The 23,420-nt window shown below is 42.1% G+C and overlaps 1 protein-coding gene across 8 annotated transcripts in view; it reads left to right on the top strand.

The window, feature by feature from the left end:
- CENPF (centromere protein F) overlaps nucleotides 1-23,420 on the top strand; it is a 98,032-nt gene that overhangs the window by 51,242 nt on the left and 23,370 nt on the right. For 2 of the 8 annotated variants that reach the window (XR_006198817.1, XM_042925175.1), the window contains exons 18-20: nucleotides 1,080-1,553; nucleotides 3,071-3,249; nucleotides 8,607-8,678. Coding sequence is in view for 5 of the 8 variants with exons in the window: in XM_042925175.1 (XP_042781109.1) it covers nucleotides 1,080-1,553; nucleotides 3,071-3,249; nucleotides 8,607-8,678 (725 nt within the window). In the remaining 3 variants the exon portion in view is untranslated. The other 6 variants (XM_042925173.1, XM_042925174.1, XR_006198819.1 and 3 more) reach the window with 5 other exon arrangements.

Here is a 23,420-nt window from a genome sequence, read left to right as displayed (position 1 = left end):
CTTGGGGTCATAGGGTTAATAGGATTCCGAACGAAGTCTGCATATTGAAATAGAATCATTGCATGTTCTGTTCTATAAAACACAAAAAACTGGCAGCACTTTTTGCTAATGAGCTATTGCAAAAAGAGTTTTTCATGTGCATGTCCATTTATGTAGTTGCTACGTCAGAGGCAGATTGACATTCTGAGCTGGCATTGGTGATTTAGCAACAGCTGATTCTGGTTGTCCTTGGCCCATCCTCGTGGGTCAATTAAATGGAAGGCTTAGGGGCTGTATGTTTGGGTGTGGAGGTAAAATAAAAAAGAAATGGCAACTGTCCTTGTGACTTTTCTGCATTCCTGTCTTCAGAGCAGAATGCTCTTACTGTGTGGAAAGATGATGGCAAGCATAGTATAAGGTGAGGGGCCCTTCTGGACTATAGCTGCACAGGGTGGGTGGGTGACCTTCCCTGCTGAGAAGAGTACTTGGAATATATTGTAGATCCAGAGAGTTTTTCCAGTGGATTCAGTGCTAACCATGGCAGCTACAAATTGACCAAGATTCCCACCTCTGAAGCACTTGTCCATCAGAACCTCCACTTGCCCATCAGAACCAAGCACTGGTCCATCAGAACCTCCACTGCTTTAAAAAAAAAAAAAAAAGCTGTTTTGGACTTGTCTTGTCACTGACCCGCTTCTGGTTCCCAAAGCCATTACAACAGACTTCATATTCTTTACCAATTTTTATTGTTTGTTCACTTATGATGGAAAGAATGGGCAGGTGAAAATTGGGGATGTGCTAGATTAACTCATCTGATCTCATATGAACTACAAGATGGGTTGGCTGGAATATGCATTTGAGATTTTGATAGATTTCATTTAAGCTATCCTAAGGAATGTCCTATAATCTACTAGACTTGTACCTTGGTATGATCCCTCCCAACAAGAGTTGTTAGACCTACGAGAACATATAGATATGTCTTCCCCCACCTTCTCTAAAAGAAAACCAAATAACAACTCTGAGGTTGTCGGCTTTACGATGCCCAGTGTTAACTAGAGAAGCGTCACATGATGTACAGTGTGTCCCTTTACTTTGGACAGGTGCTGTTGTCGATTCTAATGTAGAGGAATTAATGGCTGAGATAAAAGAATTGAAAGAAACTCTTGAAGAGAAAAGCCAGGAGGCCGATGAATACTTGGACAAGTATTGTTCCCTGCTCATAAGCCATGAGAAGTTAGAGAAAGCCAAAGAGATGTTGGAGACACAAGTTGCTTGTCTGTGTTCACGGTCTAAACTTAATCTCCAGAGTTCTCCTTTGCTAAATGCAGTTGTTCCAGAATCCTCTCCAGCCCCTTCTGCTACTGAAAAGAAGTTATCATCCAGCCAAAATAAAGCCCCAGGCAAAAGGCAAAGGTCCATTGGGATTCCAGAAGATGGAGGGGGCGCAACGCCTTCTACCCCAGAGACGTTTTCTAAAAAGAGTAGGAAAGCCAGCAAAAGTGGTATTCACCCCTCCGAGGATGCCAAACACACTGAGTTTGAGCCAGAGGGACTTCCAGAAGTTGTAAAGAAAGGTATGCGTCATTTAAAAGCAAAATTATTTGTGTTCTTTTGAAATTCCAAATAAAAATTCACATACGAAAAGACAGAAGAAGCATTTATGTTTTAGTTTGTTGCATGACAATACTAATTGACCTTCAGAAGCAATAGTCCACCTTTAAATTGCTAAGGTGTGTTTTGTTTTGTTTTGTTTTGTTTGTTTGTTCGTTTTCCTGCATGAGGAAAGGACTAAGATCTAATTACTCATGTTACAGTACAAAATGTGCTAATAGATTTGAAGAATGACTATTCAAAGCTTGTTCGGGATCTGATATTCCTGGGCTGAAAATTCCCCAAATCAAGGGCACTCTTCAAGCTTTTTTTCTTTTCCCTGTTAGTCCTCATCTCATCCAGGTAGGAGGTGAACTGGGGGATGTGCCTCTTGGCTGGAGCTGCTCAGCACTTGTTTTTGTTTTTTTTTTTTGTTTAAACTCAGTGATCTTCAGAGTGTGGGCCAGGGACTGGGGCCAGTCTAGGAACCGTGTGTTACTGGTCCATGACCAAAAAAAAGTAATGTTCAGAAATCAATAGTAAGAGTTTAAAAATGTTCATAACAATTTGACATTGTTGCCACATGCAGGCATGTCGTGAATGTGAGTTCTCCCTTGGCTCATTCTTACTTGGTTATACAGGAGTATCATTCCACAGCAAGTTGGAAATTACCCCCATGCCTTTCCCTCAAAAAATTATCAACACTAATTCTTTGCCCTAGATGATTTGAGGGACACCGTTCTGAGTAACTCTGGCTCTCAGGAAATCTGGCCCCCAAATAATTCTTTGTATCTTCCTCATTCCTGTTTTTTATTTGTAGTGAAAGGGTTAAAAACAAAAGCAAATAGTTGCTTTAGTCAGCCATTAATGCCGCTCTGGAGGGTGTGCACCATGCCCATTGGGACTGAGTTTCTCTTCCTCACCTCAGGTCACGTCCATTGCCACTATGGAGGGAGACAATGTGAGCAGACTGTGAAATCACTCTTCTACCGAGTCGGCTGTCTCCTCCCACCCAGTCTCTACATGGGAGTGGGCACCTGTGGAGCAGTGGCTCTTACCATTTGACCTTCTCTTGTTTTAAGCAAGAGTCGGCCTTTTTTTTTCCTTTCCTTTTCTTTCCATTTTACCCCCCTTTTTGTCTCCAATCCAAATGTTATGGGAAGGCTTGCTGGTGTGTTCTTCAGATCTTAGAGGAATGTGAGTTAAGACATCCACATTAGAAGAAGAGGAAGCAGGAAATACATTTTTTGTTTAATGTTATTTCCCCTTCTTTTCCCGTTGTGTTTTCCTGTGTGTCTGGGAAGAGAACACCTGCCCACTACTTATTTGATTTGGGGGTTCCCAGGGCAGCCGTGAAGTTAATCCGTTGTCCATTGTGGCTAGCAGAAAGTGTTTTTGGAGTTACTCTTACGTTTGTTGAAACTTTGCTTGATACATATCGTTTCCCTTGTAGATAGAATTGGACCTAGCAGTGTTGACAGTCAGCATTTTTTGCCCGTAGGGTTCGCTGATATCCCAACAGGAAAGACAAGCCCGTACGTCCTTCGGAGAACAACCATGCCGACTCGGACCAGCCCCCGCCTCGCTGCCCAGAAGTTAACACCATCCCCACTAAGCCTCGACAAAGAAAATCATACCGAGACCTCCAAACCAACAGCTGGTGGCAGCAGATCACAAAAGGTAAACTCCTGCGAACACGTCTCCACCCTTCCAAATCCAGGAAGTTACAGTGTTTTCTGGGCAAGGGTCTGACACAGCGCCCCCTGACCCAGGAGCTCTTTAAAGCCTGGCCTTCTTTCTCCACGTGCTAGAAGTAAGCCAGGCCTGAGGACGGTAGGGAGCGGACCAGGGGATAAACATCACATTATCCTGCGGCTGCAGTCTCATCCTTGATCCGACAGGCCCCTTACAGTTTGACGGAAAATGTTAAATAATGAGAAATTGTCGATCAGAACTCAAAGGATTTGTAAGCAAGGTTCGAGCTGTACGTTAAAGGAATTGAAAGGTAGTCTTTCTTTTGACCACAGGCATTGGTCATTCTTATTTCACACTTTTCCCTCTAATCCATCGCCCCATGCCCCGGCTGCCAATTCTTTTTTATTTTTCTTCTTTCTTTTTTACTCCTTTACTTTACAAAAAGCAAATATTTCAGTAGACATCTAAAGAAAGGGTCTCTGTTGACACATCTGTCTATTTTGATTGTTGAGGGTGGGACGACGATTTTAGTGACCTCTGTGCACTTGGCAAACGGCCCAGTAAATGTCATTTAAAGCATCGAGAATATTCACTTTGCAGATCTTTGTTCCATTATTCTATAAGGAATACTAGCACTTATGTACGCAAAGTATATGCATTTTATTGCACTCATAGTAAGTGGTATGATAGAAGAAAGAAGAAAGTAAGGTTCACAAAGATCTAACCTGCCCAGAATTAATGCTTACTGTCTCTCACCTCCACAGTCTTGCTCTTTTCCCCAGCGTTACTCAAACAAGAGGTCACAGGAACGTTGCTGGAATAGTTCTAAGAATTCTAAAATTTTGTGATTTTACTTGCTTGCTTGTTAGAGTTTGAGTAACTATGCAGTGTGATTACCTTGACCCAGCAAACAAAGCTTTGAAAGTGTAGGAACCCCTATCTGTGTAATAATTCTTTAAGTGACTAGGCCTGCTCCTCATTAGGATTTTAGATACCAAAATACAAAGACATTGGTGATTAGGTGCATCAAAACAAGAACATATTTGTAAATGTTATGTTGATGTATAAGAGCTGTTAGCCTTAAGGAATGTATACCTGGTGTTAAGTTTTTTCATGACTTACATACTAAATAAAATTTTATTAATTCAGAGGTAAGGAAGAAAGGTCTAGCATTTTCTTTCACTCATCAAAATGAGCCCATCTGTTACCTGTATTAGAAATATTGACCATTTTGTGCAAATCCGTACCTCCCCCCCCCCCCCGGCCCCCAGCCCCTGGCCCTTCTCTCTTACTTTTTCTCACACATTCACTTTGGGATCTAGCTTTTTTTTTTTTTTTTTTTTTTCAAAAATTTTTTTTAACGTTTTTATTTATTTTTGACACAGGGAGAGACAGAGCATGAACGGGGGAGGGTCAGAGAGAGGGAGACACAGAATCTGAAGCAGGCTCCAGGCTCCGAGCTGTCAGCACAGAGCCCGACGCAGGGCTCGAACTCACGGACCGCAAGATCATGACCTGAGCCGAAGTCGGCCGCTTAACCGACTGAGCCACCCAGGTGCCCCGGGATCTAGCTTTTGAATGCTGGGAACAACAAAACACTGAAGAGGGTACTGGAGTAGGTCTTGACTTTCCAGTGACGATAAGAACAGCTTCTTTTCCATAAAGTAACCAGTACCCATGGAAAGGGAAGCTTCCAAGCTTGACCAAAGCTTTCAACCACAAGACAAGTCCTGACCTGCAGTACAGGTTTAGGCTCTGGGGCAGGCTGTGCTACTTCCCTCACTGGGTGGCTGACTGGGAGCCCGTCCTCACTCCTCGTACATGCTAATGTCCATTCCTGCTTGTCTCACACCTTTGGTGATCAAGTGAAGTACTTAGCTGTCTGGCTCTCTCAAACCAGAAAATCTTTTTTTTTTTTAATGTTTATTTAGTTTTGAGAGAGAGACAGAATGTGACCAGGGGAGGGGCAGAGAGGGAGGGAGACACAGAATCCGAAGCAGGTTCCGGGGCTCTGAGCTGTCAGCACAGAGCCCAACACGGGGCTCAAATCCATGAACTGTGAGATCATGACCTGAGCGGAAGTCAGACGCTTAACTGACTGAGCCACCCAGGCGCCCCCCTTAAAACAGAAAATCTTGACACATACGTAGAACCCTGTACTTTCACTGGTTTAAGGTGGCTCACTTTATCATAATTACTTGTTAAATATCTGCCTTCTGAGTTGCAGGAGCAGTACTGCGAGGTCCCTGATTATGATTATAGCTTACCTGTGTCCTCATGTCTAATACAATGTCTGACATTGAACAGATTATTTGTTGAATGACTGGGGCTGTTAGTCTTGTCCTGAAGCGATTATGATAATAGATGTTTAGACGTATGTTAGGAAACCATCTCATGAAATCACCACATGGGTCATTTTTTTCCTTCTTTTATGAGGAATTGATGGAAAAGCAGTTTACATGCGGGTTCAGACTTATTATCTAGGAACAGGAGCTCTGCACACTAGGGGGCCTGCTTTCCACACCACTGTTGAGTCTGCAGAGTACAGAGTAGTAACCATGGTTTCCTGCAGATTTGTGTTCGATGCATCGGCTACAGGCTGCAGTTGGCTCCAGCAGTTATGAATCGCTAAGCAATGTTGCGCACTTGTGCAAATGAATGGGGGTGGTTCCTCTTGAGAGGAGGTTATAGGAGACTTCGTGGTTAGATGCAAACTCTTCAAAACGCAGCCTATTGATTTTTAATTTAATTCAGCATTTTCTCAGTCGCCTTGTAAAAATGCTCGCCTCATCTGTTAAGGGTATTTCATCATTCAGTTTGAATGAATAGAGCCAAGGTATCCTTTCCTAAAGCTGTTGCTTAGAAACTCAGGATTATGAGCCCTTGCCTGAAGTGACTGGCTGAAGGTCTGAGACAGACAGTTCCCTAGGTCATTCAGCAGGACCTTTAGTGACATCTGTCAGGACCTTTAGGGAAATCTGTCAGGTTTAGTGCAGAGTAGGTGAGGATCATTTTCTGTTATGTCTCTGGGTTGAACGAGCCCAGGAGCTCCTCGCTTGCTGGGGATAAGCGAGTCACGACTGTGGACTTGGTCTGAACCCGGGGTTGGTGGTCAGTTCCAGAGGACCTGCCCCTAAATCGTAGAGGGTAATGGTGATGAGTATAGTGGGGCCCTGCGTTCCTTCCTATGAATGAGGTTCACTTTCACTGCACCATCTGCATAGTCGCCCTCTGGCCGCTGTGGCTGCAGACATAGTTTGTAAGACAGTCCAGGTTGGGGTGCACTTAATAGTTTAGACACTTGGTGAATTAGACCTCATCTACTTATATAGACAAGTCTGAGACCAACCCGCCAACATGAGGATCAACTTTACAGTTTAAACTGATCATAGACTATAATTTCCTCAGCTCAGTATCAGAGAAATTGAGTCTAGAGGGGGAACCCAAGGGGTAGACTTGGGCTATTTAATTGGGATTAAGAAAGAGTTTTATTGGGCCCCTGGGTGGCTCAGTTGGTTAAGTGTCCGGCTCAGGTCATGATCTCATGGTTTGTGGGTTCGAGCCCTGCTTCGGGCTCTGTGCTGACAGCTCAGCACCTGGAGCCTGCTTCGAATTCTGTGTCTCCCTCTCTCTCTGCCCCTCCCCCCTTCATGCTCTTTCTCTCTCTCTCTCTCTCTCTCTCTCTCTCTCTCTCTCTCAAAAATAAATAAATATTAAAAAAAAGTTTTACTAACTCAAATATTCTTTTCCCAATGTGAGTGATCCCTCTCTGTCTCTTTTTGTTTTAAACAGTGAATCTGAAGAGCTGACTTTCCTGCGTCAGATGGGTTCAAGGGAAATGCCTGTCTTTTGTATCACTTTCTATTAAAAAAAAAGTACCAGTAAAACTCTGTTTTTTTCCTTCAACTTTCCATGGATGGTAATTTTCCACTAAGTCCTGCTCCTTAGAGGCTGCTCTTTTTTAAGTGTCCTGCATTTAATCTGAGTTAGAGGCAAGCTTTCCAGGGATTTGATCTGTTGGCCAGATTTACTATGTTTTCTGTAATGAAAAGTATTTAGCTGCCTTTTAAAACCACATACTTCCTATGGAAAGAATATAAATGGGGAAATAATTTCCACTCTTCTTTCTTTCTGCTTCAGAAGGAGCTCACTGGAGTCCATTGCCGTCTATCAATAGCTTCTCCCTGTGGAGAGCAAACATGAGTCGCCCTTGTCAAGAGCGCCCTTCCTCTTTTCCTTGTGAAGATCTTTCCACTTGGGTCCTCCACTCCTGCCTTTAACTTTGGTTAAATGAAGCTTTCCTATGCTCTATCCGTCCTGCTCCCCTTTCTCTTTTCTGACCCCATATCTTTAGTCACAACTGCATAAACCTCAAAAAATCTGAACTCTATCAGCTACCCTGCCCTCTTATCTGTTTCTTAAAAGTCTCACATTTCCTGACATCGCTCTTTCTCTTAAAAGGCAGGACACCAGAAAGGGGAGTTACTCTTTCTGGACTTTATTATTTATTCTACTATAATCCAAATTCAATATGGACACAAAACAAAAACGTAAGGAGAATTTTAAAATGATGATATAGGAGAAACATGTTTTAGGTCCTTTAAATGTTGTAAATAGAGGTGCCTGGGTGGCTCAATCGGTTGAGTGTCTGAGTCTTGATTTCGGCTCAGGTCATGATCTCACGGTCGTGGGATCGAGCCCTGCACTGGGCGCTGAGTGTGGAGCCTGCTTAAGATTCTCTCTCTCCTTCTGCCCCTTCCCGGTTCGTGTGCATACGCGTGTGTGTGTGCGTGCACACACACTCTCTCTCTCTCACAAACACACACACACACACACACACACACACACACACACACACATACACACACACGTTGTAAATAAAGCTTACTCCCTATGAAGGTAGTCTTACTCATTGGAATCACAGTCACTTGAATGATAGCAGGGGCTCAGGGTAAATGCAAGCTGATTTGTGTCATCACTCAGGCATATATTGAATGTTTGACAGGTAGTCAAGCATATTCTGGGCACTAGGGTTACAATGGCAAGGAGGACAGGCTTGGCCTTCAAAAAGCTTGCCTTCTGCTCTGAGAAGGTCATGCTAGCTTTGGGAGTGATCCTTTGGCCATCAGAGGTGTCAAGGAAAGCTCGCAAGGTGACTTAACCAAGTTCATGTCCGATATCCTCCTTGTTTCTTCCAGTGAGGAAGAAATACTAAAGCCGTGTATAACACCTACAGAAGAAGGATTGAATTTAAAATTTGGTGACATAAGCACTTTAATTTTCATGTTGTAGGATTGTGAATATGATTTAAATCTCTAACAAAGATGCTTTGTTTGTTACAGGTCAAGGCTGCTCAGCAAAGCCCAGTGGATTCAGGCGCCGCCTTCCGAGAACCCACCACGAGATCTCTCTCGGTCAGTAACCTTCCTGAGAGGAGTTCAGCTGACAGCCCCAGGGAGGGCCTGAGGGCCAAGCGAGGCCGGCTTGCCCCCAGCCCGGAAGCTATCCCCGAGTCCAAGAGCAGCGAGAACTGCAGGGTCCAGTAGAAGCGACCTTGTGTGTCAGGACCTTGGATGGTGGCAGTATTTGAGTAGAAGGCAGTGACCCTGCAGGGGCTTTTCTTTAGTTAGGGAGCACATTATCTGTGGGAAGAAAACATTTCCTTATGAATCGAAATATATTGTACTCTTTAGCTCGCCCGTGTAGAAGTGTTGGAAATGTTTGGAAGCACTGATCACCAATTCATCATTGATACTCTTCTTCAGTAGTGTAAAGGGTGCTGGATAAAGCTCTTTGGTGCTGTTACGCTTAGACGGCAAGCACTTTGTAACAACTTTTGTTTGCATGTGGATTTTACCCTAAGGGAATTCAAAATACAGCTTATACTTCCAACGAACAGCTCCCAGGGAAATGTAAACTTTTGCTTTGTGATATGTCCTATGTATAGAGTTAGGCAGGAGATAATTTTAGATCAAGAATTTCTTTTAGCCGAGTAAAATGAAGGAAAATCACGCACACATATACATATGTGGATGTACATAAGGTGGGTGTGTTCATGCTTAGCTTCCAGTGTGTCTTCTAAATGTTTGCCAATAGAACCTGTACATACTTGTGTGTGGGGTGACGGGGGTCGTGTGTTCATTTCCAGTTGGCCTGGTCGCGGGCTTCTCCGAGATGCGGTATGTCAAAGTTTTCTGTCATTGTACTGTTTCTTTTTCAGACCAATTTGTTGCACTTCTTTAGTATATGTTCTCATCAATAGTGATCTTGTATTAAAATAGAGCATTTTTTGTCCTAATAAAAAAAAATCACTCCTGGTTTCTGTAAAAATGATTTCTAAATAGAAATGCATTATGAACATTGGTGCTGTATCTTGCTGACTTCTGCAGCCTCTTATAAAAAGTAAAAGAGTCTTAACAAATGATAACTAGTACATTTAGCGAACACATTCAGTTATGTTAAAAGACATGATTTGGAATGTGGGTCATGAAGATTATACAGGATTTCTCTAGGAATAATGTGTCCAGCCAGTGCCTGGTACATTGCGCACCCATCAAACTGCATCAGCAAGGATGTACAAATATGTGGTATTTTCCAGCTCCTTTATTGATGATAGCATTTGAAAATATGCAGGCATTATGAGCCATAGCAAATCCAAAAACTTTGGAACAAGCCCCTTTGTCTTTGAATCAGGGTAAAAAAGTTTTCAAGGACATGAACTAGTAAAAGATAATTTGCTCTTGACTTTCAGTTCAAACTGATGTGTAAACCTTGACGAACACTATCATTTATATATTAAAACTGGCCTTTGGAAGGTGGCCTTTGTTATTGGATAATGCTTTGGTAATATTAAGCCACTTAGTATTCATCTACCGAAAGTGATATCCTGGCTTTCCTCCTGTTTCTTCAGCTGTTGCTTGGGGTTATGGTCTGGTGCAATATCCTTATCATAAATCACCCAAGGGCTGTCATGTGTTCAAGGGCATGGCCCAGAGTAGACATCGCTGGGATCAGGCTGTCAGCTTTGTTGGCTGTCTCCAGTTGTTGGAAGATTCCACTCAGTAGGTCTGGCTGGGCGGTTCCATGGGTCCTTGAGATCATCTTCCAACTTTTCTTAGGTGGACCATGGCTGCCTTGTTACAGGGGATACTTGGCATGCCTTCCGTTTTCATAATTGTAGAGAACTGTTCAGTCACTATAAATGGGCAGCTGAGACATAAAATATCCTTTTCCTTGGGCTAGCAATACTCTTTATACCATGAGTTGAGCTGCATATAGGATGAAAAGTAAATACACCATAGCCCCAACTTGATAAGCCAGTTGAGTCACAAGTAAGATCCCAGCTGACAAATCATCTGGAGAAACAGACCAACTCCAGAGATCCAGGAGTCAGATTCTCAATCTGCACAATGAGGGGCTTGGTAGAGATGATGCTTCCATCTTGAATATTCTGTAGGAACTCAGTTGGCCCTTTGTTTTATTGGGAGTAATCAAGACTCCAAAGGGACTGCATCTTTAATAAAAAGGGACTAAAAGCCAACATTAAATTGTAGCCTGATTTCCTAAGAGTCACCCCTGCACCCCTGCATGCATATTAACTTTGAGGTTTATCCATGGTTTTTCTCATTTGTCCCCAGTCTATTTTGTTGGGACTACGAACTTTTCACAGGTTTCTTTGAACCTGGAAAGAAGTCAAGACACTTCTTCCCAGCAGCCCCTAACTTTATTCCACTGCCCAACTGATTTGAGTCAGGGAAAAAATTTCTAACTAGTTTTAGGGTGGCTGAGCACATTGATCTTGGGATTTCCAAGTTAATGCTTCCAAAGTCATTTGGGTTATGGCAGTGCATCATGAAAGTAGCTTAAATGGGAAATAAGCTATGATCAACTCTTCGGATTCATCGGTTTAATACCTCACAGCCAGAAGTTGAACTAATCACTGGCATGTATTTCATATTTCTCTTTTGTGGTTGACAAAGGAATTACCTCTTTAGGAGGATTCCAAGTACCTGGAATTGGTAGTTGCCAACTGGTAGTTGAGTTGAATTCCCTTTAGAGGAAGGGCTTTATGCTGGTTCACTGAGTAGAGAGAACACACAGAAGAAGAGAATTTGATGGGGCACCTGGGTGGTTCAGTCAGTTGAACATCAGGGTCATGAGATCAAGCCCTGCATTGGGCTCCACGCAGAGCGTGGAGCCTGCTTAAGATTCTGTTTACCTTGGTGCACCTGGGTGGCTCAGTCGGTTGTGTCCAACTTCAGCTCAGGTCATGATCTCACAGTTCATGAGTTTGAGACCCTCATCGGGCTTGCTGCTGTCAGTACAGAGCCTGCTTGGGATCCTCTGTCCCTGTCTCTGCTCCTCCCCCTCCCACGTTCTTGCTCTCAAAAATGAATAAACAAACAAACAAACAAAAAAAGATGGTCTCTCCCTCTCCCTCTGCCCCTCTCCCCTGCTTTTGTGCTCTCTTTCTCTCTCTCAAATTAAAAAAGAGAATTTGGACTGCTTCTCGGAAAAGCCTGAGGACCAAAACTAGTATCCCACCTTCAGACGGCACCGTGTATCTAATGCCTACTCACCTGAGCTATGCCTCACCTGCTGAAAACACCATGTGGAAAATTAGATGCATTTTACAGTATTTTTACATGTTGGCTCAAACCTTAACACCTTTGTGAGGTAGACATCAGGATCCCCACTTTATAGGCTGAGATTAAGAGACACAGGTAGAACTCACATCCAAGTCCGAGGAGACCTTGTTTATAATAATAATGATGAGTCTTACAACAATCTTGCAAGAGTGGGGATTATCCTCATTGGATAAAAGACGAAATAGGCTTCGGGAGTTGAAGTATTTCAGCCCCAGTGTCGTCACCACAGAGCCCAATCTCTTGTGTATGTTGCATATGTTGTGTATCTCTTGCCCTCTTCTATAGAGGCTGACTGGTCCAGAATAATTCTGATAGCACAAATATTCAAGAGATAGATGTAGTTTTTCTATCTTTTCTGTGCAGTGGAGAATGTCCTTAAGTCTAGGATGATGATGTCTGATTTGTGTGACCTCATACTGCATTTTCAAAACTAAAATGAGACTAGAGATCCATTTCAACTTCAGAAAATTGTAACCATGCATTAATAATGCATGAGCATTATTTAAAATTAAATGCTTTTAGAGAGTCTGTTTTGGAAAACCTTGAAAAATCTAGACATTTTTAAGGCTTTAAATACAAAAGTTTAGTATAATGCAAACATTAACAGTGAAAAGTATCAGAATGCCTGGACACCTCATGTGACCTTGGGCAAATAACTCACTGTGCCTCAGTTTCCTCTGGTAAAATTGGGAATAACAATAATACCTCTTGAAATTGCCATGATGATTAAGTCAGTCACTTTTTATATGCATGATTTTGCAAATAGTAAAATGTTGGTTATTCTGTGTACATATAATTACACAGATAATTTTTTTTAAATATTGCAGCTTAAATTTGTTAGATAAATCTCTGTCCAACACTACACATTAATGTCAGTTAAAGTTTTCCCATACAAAATTCTCTCCATTCTCAATATCACTAATGCTTATTTTGCAAGTGAGTGTAACCACTATAGATTTGTACATACCATTCAGTTACTGATCTTTCAAATTAATCATCCACTGGTTTTGATTTTTCTTTGGCTCATGAAAAATACCCAAAGAAAACAATTTACTGCAATTTTAATAAAAAATGAGTCGTGTTGAAGTTTATATACAAATTCATTGTTTAGAACTCAAAATACATTTCCTTACAAAAACAGCATTGCAAAATGTGCCTGAGTTCAAGCTCAGAGAGTCCATTTAGCTCATAGTATGTTAAAATGGCAATTACATTTGTTTCAACTATGTAACCTCCATTCACAACTTTGTTTTTCTGGAAATATATATATTTTAAGCATCAGATTACCAGAAATTCATTTTTCTACACCTCAGCCATTTTCCAGTGTGACCCACTCTTCTCTTCCCCCCGATTTTGTGCTAGACGGGAATTGTCCAGTGATCTTGGGAGAGAGTAATGGGTGTGTAGATTTCTGTCCACCACATTTCTAACAGCCGCTGCTCCTGGTATGAAAGGGAAAGTGATTGATAGCTTTTAAGTCGGTTCTGACGCTGCAGGCAAGGTCTGTCCTGTGTAATGTTGGTGTATTTATGTGTGTAAATGTAAGTGATTTGTTCTATTGATGTTTTAGAAAATCACAAGGAAACACACATATCCCCAAACTTCATACATTTTTGTTAACTTGCAGCCCACAGAATTCTCACCGGCTCCCTGCCCCGCCCCCCCCAACACGCTGCCCCCCAAAGAACGTGGCTGATGAATAAGATTACTGTCCTTTGTTATTCCTCTCTTTTCTGGGGCACCTTGAGGGTAATGTTTATCTGCATAAAAATACTTTATTTGCCAAATTGAATCCTTGCAGTTCAAATGCCTTATCTCCTATGATATTTAATAATCCTGTGAAGTGGGTCCTATTTTACCACTCAAGAGACCTAAAGAGGTTATTAAGTTTGTGGGAAAACAAAACTAAGGCTCTGGTCTTGATCCCCAGTCCAAGATTGTCATAGATTATCACCCACCCCCAAGGAGAGAGTAAAAGGATTCAGGAGGCTAAGAAGCTAGACACTGGCCTGACAAGTTCTCTTCAGAATCCCCCCGGAACCCAATAGGGAAGTTTCCCTCTTTTGTGGCCTAGGACAACTCAGCACCTAAGGAAAAGTTGCTTATTTAACCTCATTTAACCCTTTGAGGTAGTCAGGGATTTGGCACTGGGGTTTCCAGCAAAACCTGCACTGTTACAATAATAGGGAATTTCTTTTCCGCTTTGGTTTTTCTCCCCCATTGGTGCATTTGCAAGGAGTCAGGAAAATGGCAGCTTTCCACAGTTACAGACTTTAGCGAAACACTGGGATATTCCTGAATTTTAAATGTGAACAGATCCTCTTGGTGTTGAAATCACAGCTGTGTTATCTAACTGAGCATTTGCTGGGCACATGCCCACTCCTTCCTGCTAGACCTTGGGCAGTCCACACGAGGGTGTTATCTGTCCTGAATGCCAGCTGCTTGTTTAATGGCCATATTCTTGGACCTAGGCCAGCAGAGGGTCATGAGGGTGCCCTGTGCTAGCCCACAATGCTTTGTCCCCTGTGTGGTCAGCCTCTATTGTACGCCCACACAACAGGCTGGTGGTCACTTTGCTTGAATCCTAGATATGTGGGGAAGGAACAAAGGGCCACCACTCTGATTTATAAACAGGTGTATTGAGTGTGGAGACGATTTTCCTTCTGAAACAGCCACAACTCAAAGCAGAGAGGTGAGTTTCATCTTGGCTCTGCCCAGCTAGTTTTTTCAGAGGCTGGGTATTCAATTTATGAGACAGTCAGGGTCTCCCTCCCTCCATGTGGAAATACCACACGAGCGTGGACTTGAATGTATCATAGTTTAATGGCATAGTTGAATTAATAAATGGAGGAAGCCCCTCATCGCTAGAATTTAAAGAATACGTATTCTTATTGAGAAGATTTACTGCAGATTCCACTTCCCAATCTGTTGTTATGAGAGCCAGAAGCCCAAATTAGCAACCTAAATCTTGTTCCAACATGTATCACAAAATTAGATTCTTCCCCCCTTGACGTGGTCACAAACTCTTTTAAGAAGAGAATATGTTGGTTCAGAGGAGTCTCACACTGATTTCCCAAATGTGGCATAGGTTGTAGTCAATGAAGAGTTATTTTTTAAACCAACGTCAGCCAATTTTTTTTTTTTTAATCCCCAGATAGAAAATTTCTGTAGCTGTGGCAGAGATAGTTGACTGCTTACCCAACTGTTACTTCTTTCTTTCTTGCCTGGAGAACCCCACTTCTGTTCAGATGCTGGGTAGCATTTGCTCAGGAAATATGGCCCCGCCCCCAGGGAAGGAATATAATTAGCATGAGTCAATCTGATGGTGCCCTTCTCTTTTGCCAGGGACTGTTGTGATAACCACTCTGCAGGGACCAATTCTGAGGCCGGAAATAAAGCACTTCCCAAACACAAGACTGTCAGATCAGAAAGATGGGTCCTCAATAACTTTGTTAAGCCTTCGAAGGGAACTTGTCATGTCAGAAAAAAAACGAAAACAAACAAACAGGAACACATGATTCTTTTAAAGCAACCTCCAGTAGGAAATTCTTTTACTTCACCCACAAGCAAGCTGGTATAGTTGCAAAGTCGGTTTTCCGATTTTTTGTTAGTCAACGTCTACACTCGTTACCCTCTCTCTGAGTTTGGCCTGCTACGTGAGCAAGAGAGCCCTTGGAAATCCATTCACTTAACCATCTTCTGTTCTACAGATCTGTCACAAAAAGCAATTCTGCTAAACTGGTACAGGACACCTGTCTAAAACCTAAGTTACGTGGGGAACGACATGAAAAAATTACATGGTTTTCTAATGCCTCTTGATGCAAATCTTTGAAGTCCTTCATTATTCTGCCTATGGTGAGTTCCCTAAACATCAGGTGATTTATAATAGCTGTAAGTACAAAATTAAATGACTTGTGGAGTATCCACAACTTCCGTTGTAACAACATGGTTTAATTATCTGGATTTTCGTACTCATCTTGAAGATGAAGAAATTGAGATCCTGGAGAAGAAACAGTTTGCTCTGCATCCCACGCTATGTCCTAAGACCTAGATTCCAGCTATTCAGAATGGTGCTTTCAAAAATTGAGCACGTGGCCAATTGAATATTTACACTTCTTCTTTTTTTTTTTTTTTTTTTCTTTCTAGAAGTGATCATTCATGGCACTGAAAAGAATAGCAAGTTTGGATCACATCAAGAAAATTAGATCTTGTGTTCTGTGCAGACGGAATATTCCCCCCCTTCTGCCTTGGCCTTAAAGACCAGGGGATGTTACTAGGAAGCCCAGTAGGGAAACTATGATTAGGTTGCCAGCTGCACAGAGATGTCTGTGTGTGCATGTTAATGGAATAGCCATGGGGACAGACACCCAGGGCACGAACACCCAGCGTTTCTAGTGGCAGGACCAAAGAGCCTTAACACCTCCCTCGCCAGGCTTTTTCTGCAAGCCAAAGCTCACTCAACATGCTGCCTCTTTCTGTACCCTGGGGCTTCTCTTTTAGGAGCTCTCCAACACAACTGTGTATGCCTTTTACACAATTTGGTTTTTAAATGAAAAAAATTGTTTTAGATACGTGTCCTCCTTTCTCCTCCCAGAATCCTACTTGAATTCGTTTCCATTTGTGAACACCAGAACAAAATCGGAGGATTAATATCAGCCTTTGCAAATTATTTCCAGGCATTTCCTTTACATAACGGTGGATGGGAGCCCCGCCATGTTACCTGAGAGACAATCAACCACTTGACAGAGAGATTGAGTTTTGGAGAGAAATTTAACCATAAGCTTAGTCTGAGTGTCATACCCAATGAAGATCAGATAGAAATACAGAGGAAGAGTCTCGGGTCATTAGAAAAGCAAAATATCTTTCAGTCAATATAATAATGACAGAGAATTTGGAAAATAGAAATTTTGTTTATAAACCCACCTTGGCTCAAAAATTATTTTTATCTGTAATAGTGATATGGAGAAAACATGGTTTTCTTATGTCACTTTTCATGACAGCAAAGAAGAGTTATCAACCACATACTCATATACTCATCCTATTTAGGTATTTACTAGAGTCTTCTCTGGACTCTCCCCCCGCTTTTTTGTTAATAAAGTAAAAAGGTAAACATTTTTAAAAGGCTCTTGTTTTCTGGGATCACATATTAAATCCTCCCTCTACCTGGTTTCTGGTCTCCAAAATATTTTTTTAAATTGTTGAGGTAAATGCCGGGCTTTTTAATGTTTATTTATTTATTTTGAGAGAAGGAGAGGAAGAGAGAGAGAGAGTGTGTGTGGGCAGGAGTAAGCGAGAGGCAGAGAGAATCCCAAGTAGGTTCCACACCCAGCAAAGCCCCAAGCAGGCTTGATCTCATGACCTGAGCGGATATCAAGAGTTGGTGGGTTAGCTTAACTGGCTGAGCCACCCAGGCGCCCCACCCCTGGGGGTTTTAAGACTGGTTGGCTCAGACACCATCATCATCTCACAGTCATTGACAATGGGTGGATGGTGATGTGTCAGGAAATGCTGACAGATGGACAGTGAGGGAAGGCACAGTGATCAGATGGGAAGAGGCATGGGAGGGAGAGGATTTCAAGGTTGAGGTCTTGGCCCACAGGGGTCAGGCATTTCCTCTGTTACAGTTTCAGCTCAAATGCAGGGAAGACCTGGTCCTGCCCCACAGCTATCCCTGCCGAGGTCCTTACAGCAGGACTGCAAACTCCGGGGCCCCTCCAGGGTTCCCCCGCTATTTCACCAACGCCCACCTATTGTCCAGGCATAGTCAAAAAGCCTCAACTTATTTAAAGAAGCTAGTAAAGAACTAGAAGTGGATTCCAACTCCAGCTCTGACTTCATTAACAATTTTAGCTTCTGCCACCACATTTTGGAGCAGGGATGCCTCCAGGATTGACCTGGACTGATGCACGTTCCACCACCCCAGTCTTACTTAATCTTTTAAAAGTTCTTCTATTATCCTCTTCAGTCTGTCTTTATTCTGTTCAGCCTCCCATAGGCTGGGAGACCATTAGGAGGCAAATCATCAGATGCAGGAGACAGGTAACTGTTGTCACCTTAAAGTCAAATGTGTCATTTCTCTCTTTCACCTCCAATGGATTTCTCTCTCGTGTTCCTATTTCCATCCATTTCATTGCTCCTCTGCTGCTTCTGTGGGCAGAACTCCCCTGAATCACCTTGGATTCCACTCTTTTTCCCTCCCTTCCTTCTTCATATAATACCTTGTTTACATGTTTAAGGAGATATTTTGTGTAAAAGCTTTTGTCAGTGACTATTGTTCCCAATGGTCATTCTTCATTCCTTCTTCTTTTGTATTACAGAACTCCAATTTTTGGCTGGGCACTTTATTGCCATTATCAAAAATGTTTTACCTTCATTTCAATCTATAAAACACAGCAGACATCACTGCTTGAATCCCTCATTTTCTGTTCATCAGACATTGCTTTAAATTTTTAAATTTTTACTGCATATCTTTTTCATGTTCACTCTCTCCAGATACAGCTTGCCAGAAAATTCTGTGTAAACTTGGTAAATCTGGCAAAGTGCCCTGCATGGAGAAAGCTTCGATAAGTAGTGGTTGATCAGCTTATAGCTGAATGATTAATTAAAATTAAAAGAAACCCTGAAATACAATTGCTCAGAATCTGAATATAGATTTTTTTTTTCCAATCAGAGAATCAAGAATGTAATTGTGGTCTTTCGGATTTTTATAAAAAAGATGACTCCAGAGTTAAATGAGTTTGATTTTTAAGGCTGCAGTGGCCATGATCACCTCTCAAAACATTTTATTTCAGTATACCTCAGAACAAACATTCACTCCAGCCAAATTAGATGGCTAATGGTGTCCTAATTCACCCACTACTATTCTTGCTTCTAAACTATTTTTCACCATTCCTTGGGGTCATTCCCAATCCCTAGTTCTACCTAATCCTTCAAAACCAGGGTAAGCACCATCTTTTCTGTGCAGGCTTCTCTGACCACACACCTTGAGTATCACCTTCTTCTGGGAGTGACTAAGTGGCCTGTCATTAGGTTACCACCTCAATCACAAAAATGTAACTTATGCTATACTTTTATGTATATTCCTATTTCCTCATCTGAATTCTGTGACTCTTTGGGGACAGTAGAATATCCTATACCATTTTATACTCCCAGTTCAAACACAGGGCCCAGCCTATAAATACAAATACTTATTGATGATTATTGCCTTGATGACGATTGCCTTCTCTTTTTTATCAGGACACAAAAGGATGAGAAACTGACAGAGATGTATTGATTTCTCAGCCTTAGCCCTGGTTCATACTAAAAACCATCCTCTTGGTTTTGTTTTTGATAAAGCTAGACCAAAGTCTTCTTAGTCAGCAATCAGATGGGTTTGGTGAACATCTTACGCAAAATTCCCATGTGATTAATGTCTGTCCCAGAATCCACAGAGCTATTCCCATTGTCCAAGAGAATGGGAAACAGGAACTTTGCTCCCACTAGTTTGTTAACTATTTACACCCAGCACAGCTAACTGTCCATCTTTCTTTGAGAGGAATCAAAGCATATGGCTCAAGGATCCAATCACAGGGAAGTTAAGAAATTGAAGCCCAGGAGATTCGTATTCATTTCTCTTTTAACAAGATTACCTTATATGACTCTGCAAAGTACAGTAGAACTGAATGTATCCATTCCTCATACGTTTGAGATTTGTGAAAATGTCTTACATGCTTTAGATGGCCATCTGCTTGCGTTATTCAAGAATAGGTTTCTCAAATGAACTCTGAAAGATCTATAAGGTCTCAGGAGAATAGTTAATCCATGTAAATGTTAAAGTTCCTTTTGTAACATTCCTTTTTTTTTTTTTTTTTTTTTTTTTTGCTTACAAAAAATGTCTTCCCTTTCATCAATGGTACTTTGTAGAAGTACCATTTATAGAGCAATTTTCCCTCCGCTTCAAACCTACCTTCTATATTCGCTTTGTGATGTTGCAAGCACTCTGGGACATATTTCTGCTTTGCCATCTGGCTCCCCGATAGGCCGTCCCAGGAATGGGTGTAGGAGGGCACTGGGGAGTTGGAGGAAGAGGGGAACTAGCTTCTTCTCGCTTGCTTCCTCTCAGCACTACCCTTAGCCTCACTTCTTGAGTCTGGCAGTGACGGTTTATTTCAGTAGCAGCATCTGGATTCACTTTACAATTTCCCAAAGCGCCTCAGCCTCTTTGTGCTCCCTCAGAACCAGCACCAGCGAGGCCCTTCCCAGGTTTTTCCATTTAATAATTTTTACATCTTCCCTGTTTTCCTTCAGTTTAAGGAATGGTAACTGCTTCTTGCAATCGCGAGGTCTGTGAATCCTTTGTGTTTTTTGGTTTGTTTGTTTCCTCTTCAGTTCTGCAATACCTAGGTAACAATTCTTTATTAAATTCACTCTGTTTAAATAACTGGTGTCATTTCTGTCTCCTGATTGGACCCTGACTGACACAGATCATGTAGGTTGTCTTATGTGTTTGGAGGTAATATTTTAAGTAAATTCTTCAATCCATATTTGTTTCATCTTTTAAGATTTCCACCAAAGGTGTCTGAATTAGTGACATGTTCTGGAAACCATATCTCCCCCCTATAATAATCTATTTACCAGTCTTGATGCTAATAGTTCAAGACTTAAAGAAAATTTTACAAATCCCCATTTTCAGCAAGCGTGAGTTGATATTGTTCTGGATTGCCCTATCCTCCTGCACCCCAGAAAGAGGGGATAACCTGGAACTGGAGTGTCCACATCAGCCCCACTCTCGTGACACCTTCCAGATCACAGAAGGGGGCAACACAGGACACCATAAGAATCATCATCCCCAGGAAACTGATGATCCTAGACTTTTCTTGCTCTTGGCTGGGGGGTAGGGGGGAAGAAGCCCCAGTGGGAACAACCAGAACTGATTTAAATATTCTTTGCAACATTGCTCAGCATGAGTGCAATTGTGTTTTAGGGACAGATGCTTTGGCTTGCAGTTGGCTATTCTGAGGTCAGAGGAAAATTTCTCCCTGGAGAACTTCTATGCTCAGAGGTAGTGCTTGTTGTCATTACTCATTGAATAGTTACTTCTGCTTTTCTAGCCGATTTTTCTTTGTCATTACGGAAGAGAGCAGAAGTTTTTAATTTTACTAAAGTCTAATTTTACAATTTTTTTAATTCCATGGATCACGCTTTTGGTGTTGTATCTCAAAGCTCATCGCTAAACTCATTATGATTTTTTCCCCTATGCTTTCTTCTAGAAGTTTTATAGAATTGTGTTTTATCCTTAGGTCTGTGATCCATTTGGAGTCAATTTTTGAGAAAGGTGTAAGGTGTCTAGATTTGTTTTTGTTTGTTTGTTTTGGTTTGGTTTGGTTTTGCATAGAAACATGCAATTGTTCCAGCCCCATTTGTTGAAAAGACTATCCTTTCTCTACTGAGTTACCTTTGCTCCTTTCTCAAATATTAGCTATGTTTGTATGGGTCTATTTCTGGGCACTTCATTCTGATCCAGGTTCATTCGTTTGTCAGCTATTGTTTATTAAGCACCTTTTAGTGAGGGCATTCTGCTTATGCACAAAGAGGAAGACAAAGTCACCGCTCATAGGCAGCTCTCAGAGCTGCCTGATAACACAATAGTTTCCAGTACAGCTCATTAAATGACACAATGGAAATACACACAGAGTGCTAAGAGATCCCAGAACACAAGCACATAAAGCATCCTAGCATTTCTTCCCACCACTATTATGATTGTTTCCACCAGGGTTCAAGACATGGTCATCTTTTACCTGGATTTTTTTTTAGTTTTTAATTTTTTGTTTTACATTTACCTATTTTTGAGAGACAGAGAGGGACAGAGCACAAGTGGCGGAGGGGCAGAAAAAGAATGGGACACAGAATCCGAAGCAGCTCCAGGCTCCGAGCTGTCAGCACAGAGCCCAATGCAGGGCTCGAACTCACGAGCTCATGACCTGAGCAGAAGTCAGATGCTCAACCGACTGAGCCACGCAGGTGCCCCTTACCTGGATTTTTAAAGCCCCCTCCTAACTAAGTTCTCTGATTCTGTGCTTGCCTTTCCTTTAAAAGAAAGAGGAATTGTGTCATTTCTCTGTTCAAAATCTCCAGTGAACTCCCTTCTACCTTAGAGTCAAAGTCACAGTCCTCACATAGCCCTCACGAGCTTCGCGCCAAGTTCTCCTGACCTCATCTCCTATTCTCACCTCATCATTCTGTTCTGGCCTCTCCAGCCTCCTCACTGATCCTCAGAGGTGCCAGGCACTCGTGTTTCAGGGCTTTGCATCTGCTTGGCTCTCTGCTAGGAATGATCTTGCCAGTTAGCTGCATTCCCCCCTCTTCCCAATTCTTTCAGAGTTGGATACAATCTATACCCTCAGTGCTCATTACCTGCTCAATATTTTACTTCTTCTTTGTCTTCTTCGTCTTCTTCATCTTCTTCCTCTTCTTCCTCTCCCTCCTCGTACTCCTCCTACTTCTTAAACTGTCTCTCCCAAGTAAATTCCATGAGATTATGGACTGTTGTCTCTCCTTTCCTTTCCTCCTCCTCTCTTTTTCTCCCCTATGATCGTAGAATAATGCTCGGAATATATATGAACTTGTCAAATATTTATGGAATGAAGGAACGAAACCATGGAAGAAATGGGGACACTTTGGCGGTAATTCTGGTAAACTATCAGCTTCTCAAGGAAAGAGGACCTTATAAAGCCATCATTGATTCCCAGTGTCTGAGCATGAAATACATGCTTAATAAATAAGTAGATAAAAAAAAATAACCCAATATGCTCAACTCCATTGTTGAGAACACTGAGGCACAAAACTTGAAATTATTCTGTAAGATTATGCACCCTAGGAGAGGCACACACAGAACCCCAAGGCATTTGAGACTGTAGGGATGTGTATATTTTCCTTTCACCTTTATAAAACTGTAATGTCTAAAGCAAGATGAACTGATTGGGTAAAGAGGATTAATTAGAAGACAGGAGGAGGCTTCACGGGTTAAAATATTTCTTAGGAGGATTTTGAAAAAAGGAAGCCTCAATTAAAAGGCAAAGTAAGGGGTGCCTGGGTGGCTCAGTTGGTTAAGTGTCAGATTCTTGGTTTCTGCTCAGGTCCTGATCTCACGCTTTGTGAGTTTGAGCCCTGCATCTGGCTCTGCACTGATGGCCCAGAGCCTGCTGGAGATTCTCTCTCTCTTCCCCTCCCCTTCTTGTGTTCTCTCTCTCTCTCAAAATTAAATAAATAAACTTAAAAAATAATAAACAAATAAAAGGCAAAGTAAGGGATGTCTGGGTGGCTCAGTCAATTAACTGCCCAACTCTTGATTTCCGCTCAGGTCATGATCTCACTGTCATGAGATCAAGCCCTGCGTGGGGCTCTGAGCTGACAGTGCAGAGCCTGCTTAGGATTCTCTCTGTCTCTCTCTTATCCTCCCCATCCCCCTCTCTATCACATGCACGCGCGCGCGCACACACACACACACACACACACACAGGCAAAGTAATA

Source organism: Panthera leo, chromosome F3 (assembly GCF_018350215.1).
Source record: "Panthera leo isolate Ple1 chromosome F3, P.leo_Ple1_pat1.1, whole genome shotgun sequence".
Classification (NCBI taxonomy): domain Eukaryota; kingdom Metazoa; phylum Chordata; class Mammalia; order Carnivora; family Felidae; genus Panthera; species Panthera leo.
Note: the sequence above shows the minus strand (reverse complement) of the source record. Positions and strands in the feature narration are given on the sequence as shown.